This window comes from Dinoponera quadriceps, unplaced genomic scaffold, assembly GCF_001313825.1.
Source record: "Dinoponera quadriceps isolate SergipeBrazil2010 unplaced genomic scaffold, ASM131382v1 scaffold3076, whole genome shotgun sequence".
Classification (NCBI taxonomy): domain Eukaryota; kingdom Metazoa; phylum Arthropoda; class Insecta; order Hymenoptera; family Formicidae; genus Dinoponera; species Dinoponera quadriceps.
The window spans coordinates 1-18,443 of NW_014557071.1; the positions used below are offsets into that span (position 1 = coordinate 1).

The following is an 18,443-nucleotide window of genomic DNA, read 5'->3' on the forward strand; positions in this document are numbered from 1 at the left end:
TCAATCAATTCTCATATTATCGATCGCGCTCTCGCGGCTTCTCTCCGTACACCGCTCGCAGCATCCTGATACATCATTAACTTTTCGTGTTAAAATCATGCCTCCTGCACGTTATATCATTTATGAGCAGAAATCGTCCAGCACATCTCATGCTTGTAATATAATCTGCATTTCATTCTCTCTGGGCGTTGAATTACATAGACACATATACTCCGCGCTGTAGAACCGATTAAAAGGATTGAGGATTCGCAAACACCATATGCTATCTCGTATCTTATTTATCCGTTGCAGCTTACTCCATTCTTAAATATAAACTACGACTATATAGAAGTGATTAACATGCTTTCAATAAGTTTAAGCAATATCATATATATATATATTGTTCTACNGATGAGTTTAAGCAATATCATATATATATTGTTCTACATGTGTCTTTACTTAAATAACAAGAAAGTGAGTATCACTCTAGTTCACACGGTATACCTGCACCGTACGAGAATTGCGTATATACGTGAGCGAAAGTGATTTACGAAGGATTGGTTGTTCAAACGGCAGATAAAGCAACTGTTCGAGCAAATTATGACAGATTGGAACATAGCCGAGAACAGTGAAATCAGAATATTGGAGAAATATGCCGGCAAGTGTCAGAAACATTCGCTAATCATGGTCTGTAAGTTAATTGTATGAGTTTTGAACACCGCGACTTTTGTTTTTTTTTTTTTTTTAATACAACTCAACATCTCGAATCGTTCGATCGACGGAACGAAATTGCTAACTTATCATACGTTTTAACATTTCCAAGTTATTTTAAGCTTCGAAATTATTATCCTTATAATCTTCGAAATGATGCCGGTTATTCTCGACATCGTCGTGCCAATAAACGAATCCCGGCCGCGTAAGATTCAATTGAACTTCGAGATGTTTCTCGCTCATCAGCAATATTTTTTCGTCTACCTGATATATGAGTGTACAATGCTGGCGGTTGGGTTTTCAACGCTGCTCGCTATGCTCACGTTGATGCTTATGTTCGCGAGACACTCTTGCGCTATTTACAAAATCGCTAGGTGAGTGCGACGAGTTTTGGTAAAACCTAAATAATCCACCTTCAATTGTCACATAAGCTACGAGTAACTACCGATTATTATCTATTTTGTCCACGAATCATCTGCAGCACCTTGATTGGGAATACAGTGACAAGATACAAGCTTGAAATTCCAGACGATCGGAAAGCGTGCGAGATGTACCGCAGGATCATTCGTGCTGTTTCTATGCACAGAAAAGCTATAGAGTCAGTCCTCATATGACTTATTTTCTTTTCATGTCTTATAATTCATACTTTCGCGTATAATGAAATTATATTTAAATACTACATTTTTTATTCCCGACACATATGTCTCGCGTACAAAACTGTTCTGCTCCTTCGGATTTTTCCCTATTATCGAAGATTCACCAAGTACACACTAAACATCCTGAACAGATGGATTTTCGTTGTAATTGTGATCATTGTGTTGTCCCTGGCGTGCAATATTCTCAATGTATGTACACGCGCTACCACGTGTAATATGTTTTACGTTTAATGTCATACGTACGTTTGTATGCGATGACTATTGACATGATATATCATTGTGTTTTAGTTTCTTATAGCAGTGACAGTATTAGAAGATTTTGGCTTAGCAATAATACGTAGCGGCGTGTTGATCGGCCATTTTGCAGCTATGTTTTTATGTAATTTTGCGGTGCAAACAGTTACAAATCACAGTGCGGAGATGTTTACCGCCGCGTAAGTACCTTCGAGAGCTGTATATATACAGATCGAATAGTGGATACAGAAAATGTGGATACAAAATGATATTTTTCTGTTCGTTCCTTCTCTTTCTTTTCTTTTCAACTGATCTTTAAATATCTGTAAACTCGTTAGCGCAGTTGCAAGAAGTAAAGCGTATACTTTACTGAACGTGTGAAAAGACATTTGCAGAACTAATTCCTTACTTTTATAATTTTTTAGATATCATACTGAGTGGTACTTAGCTCCGTTACCGATACAAAAATCGTTATTATTTGTCATGCAACATTCTCTAAAAGCTAACACGTTACTGTTTGGCGGAATTTACGTAGCATCTTTAGAAGGATTTTCTACGGTAACAGACGTAAATTACAAAAACTTAATTCCTTACAACATGAAGCCTGACTTCTTTTTTCTCATGCAAATAGTCGTTTGAATATGCCCGATGTATATCGAAAATAACAGTATTCACCCGTAGCTGCAGTACCAATCAATGATTAATATGTCGCCAACGCAATAAAAACTAAAATTGTTTTTTAGCTTGTTACTACGTCAATATCGTACTTCACAGTGCTGTGCAGTATTAATTAACAGTGAAGAAATGAAAGGGTACAAATGTAGAAACGTTTTGCAAATGTAGTAGAAAAAAGCGTTTCTCTGGTACTTAATTGTATCCGTTTAAGCACGATTTACGAAAACTTGTGAGAACATTTTGTTAGTCATTGCGTCTTTAAATGTAGAAGCACTATTAGAGACGTTAATATAGTGAAAGTAATTTGGATATCCAGCACTTGACCTCCCGCAGCTAAGGAAGTCGCATGTGAAATAAGCAATATTGCAATTCATTTGCCACTAATTAATATAATTATTTAAAAACAATAAAAGTCCGTAAAACTGTACTATAAACAAGTGTAATATAACATCTATGATCTCATAGCAGAGAGTTGTTGTCTCGTATTATCTTCCAATTTGAATTCTTAATCTTGGTGGGAGAAGTTAGACTGTTTATATTTATTGTCTACTGCCTCTCTCATTGTTCGACTCCTTCAATAAGATTCTCAAAGTTCGTAATTTGTTGACTTTCGCTTCTTATATAAGCGACAGCAGCTCTCGATTAGCTAGCTGGGTTTAGACTATCAACGATTCTTAATTATTCGATAACATACAAGACACCGCTCGCAAATGATAATTTCCTAAATAAACCACCAAGACTAATAAAGAGTTTGGCGTTACTCGGCGCCTGTGACCAACTTTCTCGCAACCAATAAATTAAGCTAGAGGTTTTACCTCGTTTACGTCAATCGTGGACTTCCCGAGGCTACACGCAAAATAATCATCAACAGTTGTAATAAAGCTTACTTTGATGTAATGTTTATTGTGCGATCAAATTATCGCTCTGTAATGTTTATTTGAGTAATGTTTATTGTGCGATCCAATTATCGCGCTTTCTTTCATCCAGAAAACGACAAAACTTTCCGCGGGACCTGATATTTCTGTTTTGGGTGGTTTGTTGACGAGTACATACTCTTCCAGGATATAACAATTTCTACTCAGCTGTTTTGTCTTATACTTCACTAATTTTGGCCAGTAAAAGATTCATTGCGAACTGCTATTACGTGTCCTATAGTAAAAATATATGTACATTCATGTGTATGCATTCAATATGTCGTATTTGGTGTAGTTCAATGTAGTAAATCAATTCATGACGAAAAATATCCTCCGGCCGGTAAAAAAACAAACAGATTCACTTTGATAGTATGAAAAAAGCAGTGTGCACTTACTATTTAAACTAGGGAAGCAAAATCTTCTTGACATTCTCACGAAAAAAAATATCCAATGGAGAAACCTTCACACCGAAAAAACGTCGCACGAACGCAAGCTGCGCTTGCACCCAAGTGCCTCAGCTGCGCAAGTCCAGAATACGAGAATTGTAGGATACATTTTCGTCTAATTTGCCTGCAATCATCTTTACTCGGGAGCATTTCTAACGTAGTGCACGACCCTCAATTAGATTGATCGGTGGTATAGGTGTAATATTATAACAATGTAAAATTACGAAATTACATCGGCGGTCGGTTACGAGAATTTCGCGAGAATAAGAGAGAAGAAAAACGGAGAGGATGATGCTCCCGGACGTTTAATAATAAATCGAACCCGACTGCTACCTGAGAGAGCATCGGCGGTACCGCCCCGTCCGCAGGCTCATTTCGTACGCGGTGCAAAATGGTATTCGTCGGCGAACGCTATTATCATATTTACCGAGTTCTGATGACGACAATCGGTTTGTGGCCATATCACAAGCCGAGCGTTTTCCAAAAAATTCTCTTTTTCGGCGCATACGCCTCCTTTACATTGTTCCAGGTATTTATGCACCCAATCTCATATTTTCGTTCACGCCCTCGTACACGTATTTGCGACTGGTGCATCCTTAACTTTTTGCGTTGACAGCACATTTCCTAAACGTTGTATTATTTCGTATCATCATCAAGAGCAAGAATCAACCAGTATATCTTACGCATATAATGTAATGTGCAGTTTTATTCTCTCCAAAAGTTAATTTATGGTAGTTCGCTAATTCTTTGCAGTTTACGATATTTTTAACGACAAAGCCCGACTTTGGGAATATCATTCATGTATGTTCATACATTTTCATCACCATAGTGTATGCTTTGCTCTATAATAGCTTTTACTTCAATACCGAAAATGTAAGTAACTCACCCGAGAAAGTATCAGTCTTAATCATAGGAAATTCTCGCACTGTACGAGAATTTCGTATTTCCAAGAGAGGGGAATTTATGAAGCGGTGGTTGTTCGAACGGCAGATAAAGCATCTGCTGGAACGAGTCGAGGCGGACTGGAACACAGCCGACGACAGTGAAATGAGAATATTAGAGAAATACGCCGACGGGTGTCGTATAATTCCGCTACTTCTGATCGGTAAGTTTATAAGCTTTGAACTTCGCGATTTTTTTGAATACATCACTGCAACAAAAATTCGTTCATTCCATCAACGAAATGAAATTGCGCGTTATCTCATTGCACGTTTTCAACATTTCCGACTAAGGTTGTGCAAGCTTCGGAATTATTATTCTTATAATTATCGAAATGCTGCCGATTATTCTCGACGCCGTCGCGCCGATAAACGAGTCCCGGCCGCGTAAAACCAAGGTGGAATTCGAAATGTTTCTTGATCAGCAGCAATATTTTTACGTTTATCTGATACACGAGATCGTGGTATTGACGATCGGATTTTTTACGTTAGTCTCGACAGCCTCATTGATGATTGCGTTCCTGAGTCACAGCTGCGCCATTTACAAAATCGCTAGGTAAGTGCGGCCGACAGCGAAGTTCCTCTAATAACGAAATAACCCACCTGTAAATGTCGCAATAACTGTAAATAATTATCAAGTATCGACTATTTCGATCATGAATGAATCGTTTGCAGCACCTTGATCGGGAATTTAATAACCAAACAAACGCTGGAAATTCCAGTTGATCGGAATGCGCGCGAAATGTACCGGAGGATCATTCGTGCCGTTTGTATGCACAGAAAAGCTATAGAGTCAGTCTTTATCTAATTTATTTACTCTTAACATTTTACACTTCGTATCTTCACATGTAATGTGCACGGATGTTATTTCACTTAAAGAATATATTTTTCACCCTTGGCGTATGTCTTGGATAATAAAACTGCTTTGCTTTCTTCTAATTACCCTCTGTTACCGTAGGTTCATCAAATTCTTCTTAAATATCTGGAACAAATGGTTGTTCATTGTGATGGGGTTCACCGTTTTGTCTCTGAGTTGCAATCTTCTACGAGTATGTAACGCGCTACCACGAGTGATATTTTACTACATTTAAATCCATACCTACGTGCCATTTGCTACTGACATATTTCTGTGTTATAGTTTCTTATGGCAGTGACAGTACTAAAGGAATTTTCCGAAATATTTATATGCGCCGGAGTGGTGTTCGGACATTTTACAGGTTTGTTTATAGGTAATTTGGTTGGACAAATAGTTACAGATCACAGCTCGGAAATATTTACCGCCACGTGAGTACGTTGTAGAGATGGGTGGAATAGATTTCTCTATTTGATCCTTCTCTTTCGTTTTTCTTTATTTTGCACTGATCTTTAAACATTTACGAACTCGTTCACACAGTTGCAATAAATAAAATGGTATTTTATCGAATATGTGATGGGACACACGCAAAACTAAGAGGCAAAATGCAATCATTTATTTCCTTAATTTTTTTAGATACAATGCGCCGTGGCATATAGCTCCGCTACCGATACAAAAATTGCTGCTATTCATCATGCAACATTCTCTCAAAGCTAAAGCGCTAATAATTGGTGAAATGTTCACAGCATCTTTAGAAGGATTTTCCACGGTAATAAATGTAAAATACAATATATTCATTCCTTAGAACAGAAAATTTGATGTATTTTTGTTTCTTTTCGCAAAAAATCAACTCGATATATTTGATGCATGTTAGAAAAAATGACAATATTTTCACGTATAGCACAAATAACAATCAGAGATTAATAGTCGCTAGTCGCTAGTCGCTAGTTAATGAAGACTAAAATGTTTTTTTAGCTTGCAACTACATCAATATCATACTTCACGGTGCTTTACAATACGAATTAACGATTAAGAGACGAAAAGATACAAATTATATTAGAAATGTTCATGTGGAGATAGTAGAAAAGGAAGGTCCTTAGGTACGTAATTACATCCGCTTACGCACAATTTACGAAAACTTGGATAAATATTTTTTAAATCATCGTGTCATAAAATTTAGGCGTACCGTTAATGACATTAATATAGCGAAAATAATTTTGGCACGTAATGCTTGATCATAACGAGATAAATCGCATAGAAAAGAAACAACGGTTTAAGTGATAAATGAATGAACCGTTAGAATTCAAGAATTTGAATTCTAACGGTTCTAAATTCTAAATTAGAAGCAATAAAAGTTCACTACAGTATACTGTATTATAACAATTTATCTTCCGCATTTCAGCTCGTTGTTTTTTTTTTGTTATGATTTCTTGAATGGTTTTATATATTTTTCATTAATTCGTCATAAATCTGTATTTGCAGCTAATATAACACTATGTAATCGGGTAATCGGGAGCACAACTTGTTCTTGATGAATTTCCTATTGAATTATGCAAGAGACGAATAATATGATAATTGTTTTGCACCGTATATCTTAAAACAATCCCTAACCCGTATCTCCGGGTATTATTAAAAATAGTCGGAATTATTTGTTTATTATTTTACTGTAAGAACAGTATTTATATTACGATATTTTAATGGTTTTTTTACTTCCTGGTAACCGTAATACATCAAGTCAATATAAACCGTGAATCAACTTGCGAAGAAATGTAGTCTCTGTTTATGTATAGTACAGCTTATACTTCGCTGTAACAGCATTCGTGCGTCGAGTTAATCTGCACTGCGTTATCAACTCACGACGAAACGTAACTTGGGCTGAGTTTAAAACGGATCCATCACGAATCGTAGAAAAATGCAAGCAATGTGTTTTATCGCATTCGACTTGTACTTGTATGCGAACCGTGAATATTTTCGAAAATGTGAGAGTAAGAGAGAAATTCATTTAACTAAGAAATGATATATTCATGTACCAATAGTTATCATTTCGAACACCAGTAAGTGTAAACTTTTCTTTATCCTCACATAGTCATTATTAAATATTTTTATTACTCGAAGATATTCAAGGTGATATTATAGTTATTGGTTTACCCTATGTATGGGAATCTTTACTGTCAATGAAGTTATTATGATACACCGTGATGCATACTATGATGACATAGCATTAAAGAAAGTTCAGTCATTCATAAGTAGCGTAGAGATGGACGATTAATCATATACGAAAACAGTCGTGTGCCGGCTCAAACAAATAATTAAAGCTCGTTAGGTACGTAACTATCCGCATAACATATCGGCGGTCGCGAGCAACAAGTGCAGTCGACACACACCACCGACTTCTATCGCGCACATCATTTCGCCACATTTGACCGTATGAACTACGTGTGCGGCGTTTACATAAAACGCTTGTCAATTATGTTGCAGTGAATACCTCGCCGGATTTTCCTGCACCGTCGTAAAAAAAAATGAGTACGATATCGCGCTGAAATGAGAAAAGAATCGGAATTCAATTCGGGACAATACACTTTGATATGATACGCTTAGTGTGGCACAATGCAATATGAAAAACAATTTACAAAAAAAGAACCGTTTTAAATGGGTTCGATTAATAATAACATTCGGTTGCCCATAGAGGACGATTCTAGCATCGTAATGTGAATATTGCACGTAGAAATAAACATGTAGCGCAACGAGAGAAAAGTTTCATATTCAATCTGATAAGAAGAATCTATTATTTTTCCCCTACATGTATTCTACATATTACCTTCTTTCTATATTCGTACGTCGTTTTTCATAGTAACGACGAAATCAATAAGTTATATCACTAATTGAATTTTTCTTTAATTACTTAGCGTTAGCAATTTAATAATTGAATAATAATTTTTTCCGTTCGATCAATTGCAAGTCTTCACTTGCTATGCGTCTTTTTACGGCGTCTGTTGTATCTGACGATCAGAGAATACACAACAAAACCGATTCGCCGACACATTGGGCAATAATTCACAAAACTAATCGCAACAATCACAATTGTCATTCCAGCCCGTACAAGTCGAGTGCGATAAAACACATTTTTTGCCAAAATTATCGGCACGGTGTGAATTTAGAAGAGGGACTTTCATTATGCTAAAGTCGCTATTACGTCAATTGGCAAAACTGTTGCTTTAATTTCGTCGCGCATAGGTGGTGAAGGGTTCTCGAATCGATCGATATTAAGAAGTGCGCTATCGCTCGGCCCTCGTGCGAATATGTTAAATTATGGCTGTTATTTAGTCATTTCGATAATGTCTTCTCGCGGAGTTTCTCCGCGGAAAATACGTAGAATATCGAGGGCTAATATTTAATGAGCGGCGCGAGTGGTGGTGAAGCCATCGTTCTTCCTGAGACGCCTTTCTACTTTCATTCCCTCGCGTATTCTCGTGAAGAATGTTATCGGTGGAGAATCGCTACTACAAGCTCAATCGCGCTATGCTAAAGGTGCTCGGTGTGTGGCCCTATCGTGACTCAAAGTGGACGTATGTCCAAGTGGTGATGATAACAATTATATACCTCTCGGTCATATTTGTGCAGGTATTTGCATTCTTCTCCGTTCTTTATTCCTTTCTGTGATCACACGCGACGAAATGCGTCTAATGAGTATATGTGTTGATGTGATAACAATATTTTTAGTTAGCAGTATTTGTCACTCATGACTACACTTTGAATTTGTTAACCGAAGTGCTCTCTTTCGTTTTCCCGACTACCCTCATTTTGCTCGTGTATCACGTCTATAATTTCAGCTCCGACGCAGTAAGTCGATCGCACATTTTCCTTTTTTCTATTCCTCCGTTTCCAAATACGGTGGATAATTGTCCGCTAAATAGTTTAAGGAAATCATGGAGCATATGTATTACGATTGGAAGGCTTTCAAGAATAGAGTAGAATTGGGTATATTGAATGATTACGCCTCTAGTGCGAAACTACTAACGAGGATATCTTTCTGTGAGCATTGATTATAGATTTATTCACGTGTTTCAGTCGCGGGCACACTTTAAAATAATAAAAATCGCATATAATGTAGAAATCACGTTTGAGACATGATTTTCGCAATGATCGGACACAGTTAAACTTCTCTAATAGTAACTTGCATATTAACGACACTCTTGATGAATCGTGATTAAATCAAATAATTGCATGTATGTAATCGATATTCTAATTTTCACTACTGCGCTGCACAAATCATATCCCTCTTCATTATTAAAGCAGTGGTAAGAATATTGAATTAATATGATATCTTTATGATACTTATTTTAATATTAATATATGAAATATATGTTGTTCTCTTCGCTCGCATTTTCCAGCCTTTCTCGTCGTCATTGTATCAGTGGGTTTGTTGCTAGCCGATATACCTGTATTTCTCGATATAGTTCTACCTCAGAACGAGAGCCGTAGGCAAGAAACATATATTACAGCAGAATACTTCCTCGATTCGTCCAAATATCTGCCTTTGTTCGCAACACACTTGGCGATTTTCATCTGCTTAGTAGCCTTTACGTTCATGGCTACCGGAACGACCATTTACGGTTACCTTTTACACGCTTGTGCCACGTTTAAAATAGTCAAGTGAGAATTCGGAACGATTATATGTAAAGTAGTCAAATCAGTATGATATGGATGTGCAATTGCAGCTATCGAATACAGATGATGATGAACAAGGATGTATTACGGATCCCTAGCCTGGAGCGGGAGCGTGTAATTCTTGAAAGATTGGTTTGCGCGGTCGATCTTCATCGGAGAAATCTTCAGTTTGTTTATACTTAGTATCTTAAAATACGACCACTTTTTTTGTCTTTCACTAATTTGCACAAATCTCAAAGTGACCCTTTATTGCGCGCAGTCATTGCTCATCGGAATTCGTGCTTTTCGGCATCTTCTTTGAAATTAAATGCAATAGCAGTAAATTTAATTCGACAGACTTTCAAGTACAATATAGGTGTAACATGAGATTGTTCCGATTGTTGTAGGTTTTGCGATATGATAATGTTACAGTTAGGCAGACCAAGCCTCGTGTTAATAGTAATCAGTGTGTCATCCTTGAGCTTCTCTATGTATCGAGTAAGTGGAATTGTATATTTTACCTTACGTATTTTTAAAAGACCGTCGTATGCAAACGTGTGACCCATCTTATAAAAATCGCATACAACCCTGCAGTTGCTGCAGGCGTTAGTGGAGCACGGTGATATAGTGAATATAACTTTACCGTTCGCTTTCGTTGCCGGCCACATATGCATAACATTCCTTTTTAACTACGTTGGCCAACAACTCACAAATAATAACGCTGAGATCTTTAACACGGTGTAAGTGAGTATTCTCCTTCCAAAATCTCCAGAGAATTTCAGCCTGGCATATCATTTCTCAAATTGTTATCGCATTTATAATGACGGTGTCGATTTTTTATATTGTATGCTATTTTTGCATATCTGTGCTTCATAGCGCGCACGAAAGTGCAAACATATTACGATTTTTCAATTCGTACGTCTAACAAAAATGTAAAAGCTTCTAAATTTTAAAAGAAGTGTTCCCTCATACACGAACATTTACTCTCACTTTTGTATATTCGCAGGTATAATCTACAGTGGTACGCAGTTTCCCAGAATATACAAAAATTGATATTGTTTTTATTGCAAAAGGGTAGCAAAAACTTTTATCTAACGATTGGCGTATTTGAAGCCTCACATGAATGCTTTACAACGGTACTGAGAGTGTGTTATAACTGATTGCTAAATCAGATTCGACGAACTGTACGTAAATGAATTTTATATTTTAGCTCATAACCTCGGCGATATCGTACTTCAGCGTAATCTATGCTGTCCAATAAAGGCGTAACCGGCAATGTTTCTAATCGACCCTATAAGGTTATGTTCGATATTGAATATTTTTATTATTTTTACTACATATCGCACACAGATATAATGAGACTAATTTAATTCAGGAACTAAGGTAAATGTCCCAGTTAGTGGCGGTGTTCCCAACAGTGGCGTACGTTCGTATCGGCAAATTGGAAAAAATCAATATTACCTGTCACTAAATTGTGCTTCTGTCACTTTTAAAGGCACATTATAAATAAATAAATTAAAATTTTATTATAAATAAAAAAATGCAATACAATTAGAATCCTAAGTGTTTAAACTTTCGAACAAAATTAATATTATGTGCTTAACACGTGTATGTATTATTATAATAATCTATTAATTTATTTTCACGATGAGATCACTTTGCCATTAATTGAGACATTCACCTTACTTCAATTTCACCAAAGCGAATCAATTATTCGTGTTTTTTATCTTTTTTGTGGTTAAGCGACGAAGGATTTGTATGTCGTCTATGGCAACGTTAAGATTAATAAATCACACAAATTACTAATTGAAAGAGAAATTTTATATTATATCATCAAATCTAAACTCACACACGTTTGCTGGCTACTTTTCTGTAACGACCGATGCAACGAATACGCAACACACTTCCGCCTGTTGAATCCACTTTACTGACACGGAGGGTGAAAGTTCGAAGACACACTGTACGAGACTAATTGCATGAGACTGTTGCTCACTCGCGCACGGAAATCGATACGGTAAAACATTTTAATTTGCGGGGTATCGTTCGGAAGAGAAAAACGTAATTACGACAATTACAGTCACCGTTGTGACCGGCAACCGAGTCCTTCAGGATTCCAACGCTCGAGGCCCGCTCGCCCTGCGACGTGGCCTCAAAATCTCGCAGTGCGTAAAGGAATTCCCTAGGCCCTTCCGTAGGGATCCTCCCTCGCATGCTCTGCGACCGGGTCGCCGGGCTTTTCTCACAAGGTGGCCATTCCCGCCGTCCGTCGTCAGCCGTCCGCCCGGGAAAGAAAGATTTCCCGCGGCCTTCCGCACGCCGCTCCATCTCGCCCTCGTTCGCGCTCGGCTCCTCCGGTTTTACGTCCAATACACTGGCTCGTCGTAGGTGACCTTACACTTATAACAAATATAATAGCCGCGGGTCGCGTCTCATGTGCAAAACGGAACGAAACGAAAATTATAAAATTCGGTCGCCTTCTCCTTTGAGAAGGCGCGAGTTTCCGGCTCATCCTCGGCCAGGCCACAGGCCTGAGTGACGAACAAAAATTTGCATCGTCACAACTTACGATTCAAAGTGCTACAGAAATATCTAAGATATAAGACTCATATACCTCGTCACAAATATATTTAAAAACGAGATGCAATCACCGAATTAAAATAATCTCCACGGCAGTCGAATATAATCCATATACGTCCAAAGTATAGTGAAAACAAATGGGAGAAATCAATGATATGGGAGAATATCAATGATAAAATTGCCACAAACAAATTTCCTCTTCGCAAGCTAAACGATTGAAGCTATACGCCCACTTGCTGGCTTCGCGTGTATTAAACGCGAGAGTTACAAAGGAAGTCCATAGTATTAATTGATGTGCTACAAATGATACTTTTTCTTACGCTATTACAGAATTTACCGATATTAGTCATCAGCTGCAACAAACAAATATACAACATTTTAAGATCCTTTATCTGATATATTGTGGTCGATGACTAATATAATTCAATGTATCTCGATAGAGCGAAGGCGAGAAATGTGTTGTATGACGGACCGAACAAAACTGAAACGTCGCTCATCACAAAACGCAACAGTCACTAATGCGCTTGCGCAACAATATTCCTTAGTCTAAGCGGTAAAAGAAAAAAATTTGCTCTCGACTACAAATAGAGACAATTTAGTCCAATTTTCCCCCGCTAATATAACAAATACATCGTCGCCGTTACAAAACTACTCTCACTTTTGTACCATTAGAGGACGACAATATCGATCGTCTTCAATTCGCATAAAAATGCGGAGGGAGGACTCTAAAGCCCGAGGTATACAGTTACTACGCGACTATCTTTCGAGATGCATGCGACCGAGGCATCCTATTACAAGATCAATCGAGTTATTCTAAAGACGCTCGGTTTATGGCCGTATCAGCAGTCACGTCTAGTACGAATACAGAATGTACTGTTTATCGTTATTCTAACGTCATTCATCATTGTGCAGGTATACGCACGGTAATCGGGTGGTCACAGCAGTAGGCCCACGTTCAATAAGAGCGCTGCTGAACGCACTTATTTTTATTTCCCTCATTCTGTCCCCTCACTTTTTTTTTCGTCTTTAATGTACAAATTTTTTAATAATCAGGAATTTTATATACTAACATTGCAGAATTTTTCATGTTTCCCAAGAATTTTATTTCATTCTTTATAATACAATAAAACGTCAATTTCGTCGAGCACTATATAATTCTCGTGAAAATTCTTTTAAGCGACGTGTTCTAGTTAGTGTCATTTTCAGTTGATGGTATTTGTTACAACACAGTACAACACTAATGTCCTCTTCGAAGTTCTCTCGCTCATGTTTCCCAATGTCTTCGTCACGTTGAAATACTACCTCTATGTCATTCAGGCGAACGTAAGTCTGACGAGACGAATTGTATATTGGAACATTTTGTGCTAAAGCACGTATAAAATAAATTATATTAAACGTCAGTAAAAGAAAGAGAAAAAAAAATATATGAAACCAGCAGGTGAAACAATTGCTGGAAAGAATACACGATGATTGGGGTTCACTAAAGGATAAAGTGGAAATTAAAATTTTAAAAAAATATACTCGCAGCGGGAGGTTTATCACGATAATTGTGATGTGTAAGAGATTGCTAGTTTCAATATATTATACGTCAGTACTCATCGTTCTCATTAATTATACTAATTACGTTGGAACATACTTTGGATTATTTTTGAACAATTTTCAGAATGAATATCCCATAAATGAATTAAAATTCCACTCAACATGTTTTTTCTTTTTTTCAGTATTTTGCAATATCTTCGCAATCTTTTCCATAATATGTCAATTCCTACCGATGATACTGGATATCGTGTCACCGCTCAACGCATCCAGACCATATCAAATTGTCGCGAGAACAGAATACTTTGTCAGCCAGGAAAAATATTTCTACGCCATTGCAACACATGAGATTGTAGCCTGCTATATTGGAATGGTCGCGGTGTGCGGCACCCTTGCGACATATGTTATGTACGTTTATCACGCGTGTGCGCTTTTCAAAATAACCAGGTAATATTAAAAGCGCTTGCTCGTTTCAATCTGTGTATAATGAGCAGATTTGCAGTTATCGTATAGAGATAGCAATCGAAAGGAATGCGTTGACTATCCCTGCTCCTAGAAGAGATTATCTCCTTCATCGCAGAGTTGTCCACGCCGTAACTTTTCATCAAAGAGCCAACGAGTTGGTATTTCAAATATTACAATGTTCCCGGTATATTAAAAATGTGTCAGGTCGACAAAATAGACGGTTATACTTGCTCAAACAAAATATTACCTGGAAAAAAAATTGTTATCGCCTCAGCTAAACATGGTTTGCTGAAATTGCATTTGTTGCTATAGTTTCCAAGTTATCTACTGCGTCCAAAAATTTGCAGTTGTTGCTAATACATTAATATGATATATGGGCAGCAAAATATGATTCATTGAACTATTACACTGATCTGAACCCTTAAAAGCGCGATTAAAATATGTTCGAATAATAATTACATACGAGTTTCATAATTATATCGTGCCGATATAATTGCCGTTACTATACAAAAATTTGGGCTCCCTATTATTAGCTACTTGTGAAAAACAGAGATTTTTTTAAGTTTGCACATTATTGAAGATAATAACTGTTCATATCCAACTTGTGGTCAAAGATTCGTCGAATATTTAACGTCTAATATTATGACGTCTTATACTCTTCTGATTATGGTTGGTTCCATCTCATTTATCTGCTCTCTTTTTCAAGTGAGTAATATTTTCATTCTACTATTATGTTTAATCGCGCACCGCATTTTAAGAAGCCGCACTCTCCGCCGTAGTTCGTTCAACTGATAACGTTAATTCATGACACCAACGAAATGATCGTATTCGCTCTAATAGTGGCGGCTCACTTGAGCTACATATTTCTCATTAACTATGGCGGACAGGAAATAACGGAACACGGGATAAAGCTGTTCAGAACAACGTGAGTATTTTTCAAAATTAATTGTATTACTTTTTTTTATATATTTATTATTGTTATTATTCGGTTATTATTATTTCTTAAATATATTTTTGGCATTCTTATTACAAACAGTAACTATATCCGCCAGAATTTGAGAGATGACTTGTTTTAACAGATAATACATAAAATTAGCAACAAAAATCATTTTTAGAATAATGATGAAGCTAAATATAATATGTTAAAACGAATAGATGCCATTGTAACAAATTGATATATTAACCTTAAGTAAAAAAATTGCAGTTACACTGTACCGTGGTACACGGCACCGTTGCAAACGCAGAAATTGCTTTTGATGATAATGCAAAGGGGAACGAGAAATGTCATATTAACATGTGGCGGTATGTTCGTCGCGTCTCTGGAACTTTTCGTATCGGTAAAATGCAAAGTTCTCGTTTACCGAAAATATCATATTTCGACATGAATTTAATGGGTGATGTCATGTGTCTTTTAAGCTGACGAGCACGGCCGTGTCTTATTTCACTGTGATATATTCCTTACGGTAATAAAGAACACAGGAAGGAAGAAAGGAGGAATCTATTATCGGCAGTTCGATTATAACCTAAATCTAAATTATTGTGCGACTTATATCTGTTCTAAACTTGTTACATATAGTATTAAATAAAAATGTACATTAACTTCTGACAACTTAGCGCATTTCATCTATATATTCAAGAAAAAGTCTAGTAATGGTTGATAAATACATTTGGTTTCAGTGCGTTTCAGTGCATTATTTGGTAATTAGTACCAAGGCTTGACTATAGTTACTAAACGTTTGATAATAACAAAATGTATAATAACACAGAATTTTTCATTAAGTTGAACCAAACGAATTATTGAGTAAATAATATCACATAATTTAGTAATAATTATCAACTAGTTTAACACTTTCACCCAAATATGTGGTAACTGTTACTAAATAATTTTGTCAATAACACTACAGGAACACGAAGAGAAAGAAAGTGTACCAAATCAAAAGCATAACTATATACAGTATATGGTACTACACGGGTTTAGTTGAAGTAATCAAATAATTCAAGTGAAGCTATTTAACTAAATCTTGGTAATTGTCACAAAATTTTTCTTTCAGTACATCTCATGTACTGTAAAAATAAACGTAACAACATCATGATATATTCGCTACGGAGGCGTTGCATTTCTCAGATAAAAGAATCGAAGTAATTCGTCCCTTCGTCGAGAAACTCCCGTCTAGTCACCTTGCGCACGGAAAATGCAAGAATTACAAAGAGAGTTAACATTATTAATTGATACGTTGCACTCCACGCAATCATTTTGGTTTACAGATATTAATTACCACTATCAACACACACATTTTGGGATAGTACTTTCATCCGATATGATTTTATCTGATCGTAGTCGATGACTAATATATCTCAATGTACTTCGATAGAGCTAAATCAAAGTGTATTGTATGACGAGCCGAACAAGACTGAAACGTCGCTCATCACGAAACAGCAACAGTCACTAATGCGCTTGCGCAACGATATTCCTTAGTCTACGCGGTAAAAGAAAAAAATTTGCTCTCGACTACAAATAGAGACAATTTAGTCCAATTTTCCCCTGCTTATACAACAAATACATCGTCGCCGTTGCAAAATTACTCTCACTTTTGTACCATTAGCAGACGACAATATCGATCGTCTCCAATTCGCATAAAAATGCTCTCTAAGGACTCTAAAGACCGAGGTATACAGTTACTACGCGACTATCATTCGAGATGCATGCGACCGAGGCATCCTATTACAAGATCAATCGAGTTATTCTAAAGACGCTCGGTTTATGGCCGTATCAGCAGTCACGTCTAGTACGAATACAGAATGTACTGTTTATCGTTATTCTAACGTCATTCATCATTGTGCAGGTATACGCACGGTAATCGGGTGGTCATAACAGTACGCCCACGTTCAATAAGAGCGTTGCTGAACGCACTTATTTTTGTTTCCTTTTCTGTCTCCGTCATTATTTTTTTATCGTCTTTAATATAAAAATTTTTTAATAATCAGGAATTTTATATACTAACTTTGCAGAATTTTTCAGGTTTCCCAAAAATTTTATTTCATTCTTTATAATGCAATAAAACGTCAATTTCGCCGAGCACTCTATAATTCTCGTAAAAATTCTTTTAAGCGACGTGTTCTAGTTAGTGTCATTTTCAGTTGATGGTATTTGTTACAACACAGTACAACACTAAGGTCCTCTTCGAAGTTCTCTCGCTCATGTTTCCCAATGTCTTCGTCACGTTGAAATACTACCTCTATGTCATTCAGGCGAACGTAAGTCTGACGAGACGAATTGTATATTGGAACATTTTGTGCTAAAGCACCTATAAAATAAATTATATATTAAACGTCAGTAAAAAAGAAAAAAAATATATGAAACCAGCAGGTGAAACAATTGCTGGAAAGAATACACGATGATTGGGGTTCACTAAAGGATAAAGTGGAAATTAAATTTTTAAAAAAATATACTCGCAGCGGGAGGTTTATCACGATAATTGTGATGTGTAAGAGAGTGCTAGTTTCAATATATTATACTCATCATTATAATCAGTACTCATCGTTCTCACTAATGATACTAATTACGTTGGAACATACTTTGGATTATTTTTGGACAATTTCTGTAATGAATATCCCATAAATGAATTGAAATTCCACTCAATATGTTTTCTTCAGTATTCTGCAATATCTGCATAATCTTTTACACAATATGTCAACTCCTACCGATAATTCTGGATATCGTGTCACCGCTCAACGCATCCAGACCATATCAAACTGTCGCGAAAACAGAATACTTTGTCAGCCAGGAAAAATATTTCTACGCCATTGCAACA

The 18,443-nt window shown here is 36.6% G+C and overlaps 2 protein-coding genes across 2 annotated transcripts; both read left to right on the plus strand.

Annotated features, from left to right (window-relative positions):
* The first annotated feature begins 579 nt into the window (after nt 1-579).
* On the plus strand, nt 580-10,797 carry LOC106748607. The gene is made up of 11 exons (XM_014627304.1): nt 580-666; nt 1,635-1,780; nt 2,006-2,147; nt 5,692-5,837; nt 6,043-6,175; nt 9,127-9,246; nt 9,360-9,438; nt 9,798-10,059; nt 10,125-10,241; nt 10,461-10,551; nt 10,648-10,797. Exons 1-11 carry the CDS (start codon nt 580-582, stop codon nt 10,795-10,797), a joined length of 1,473 nt encoding a protein of 490 aa, XP_014482790.1.
* Nucleotides 10,798-13,398: 2,601 nt separating this feature from the next.
* LOC106748608 lies at nt 13,399-16,077 on the plus strand. Its single transcript, XM_014627305.1, has 7 exons — nt 13,399-13,542; nt 13,837-13,953; nt 14,069-14,186; nt 14,352-14,545; nt 14,661-14,789; nt 15,411-15,556; nt 15,836-16,077. Exons 1-7 carry the CDS (start codon nt 13,399-13,401, stop codon nt 16,014-16,016), a joined length of 1,029 nt encoding a protein of 342 aa, XP_014482791.1. The 3' UTR covers nt 16,017-16,077.
* The last annotated feature ends 2,366 nt before the right edge of the window (nt 16,078-18,443 follow it).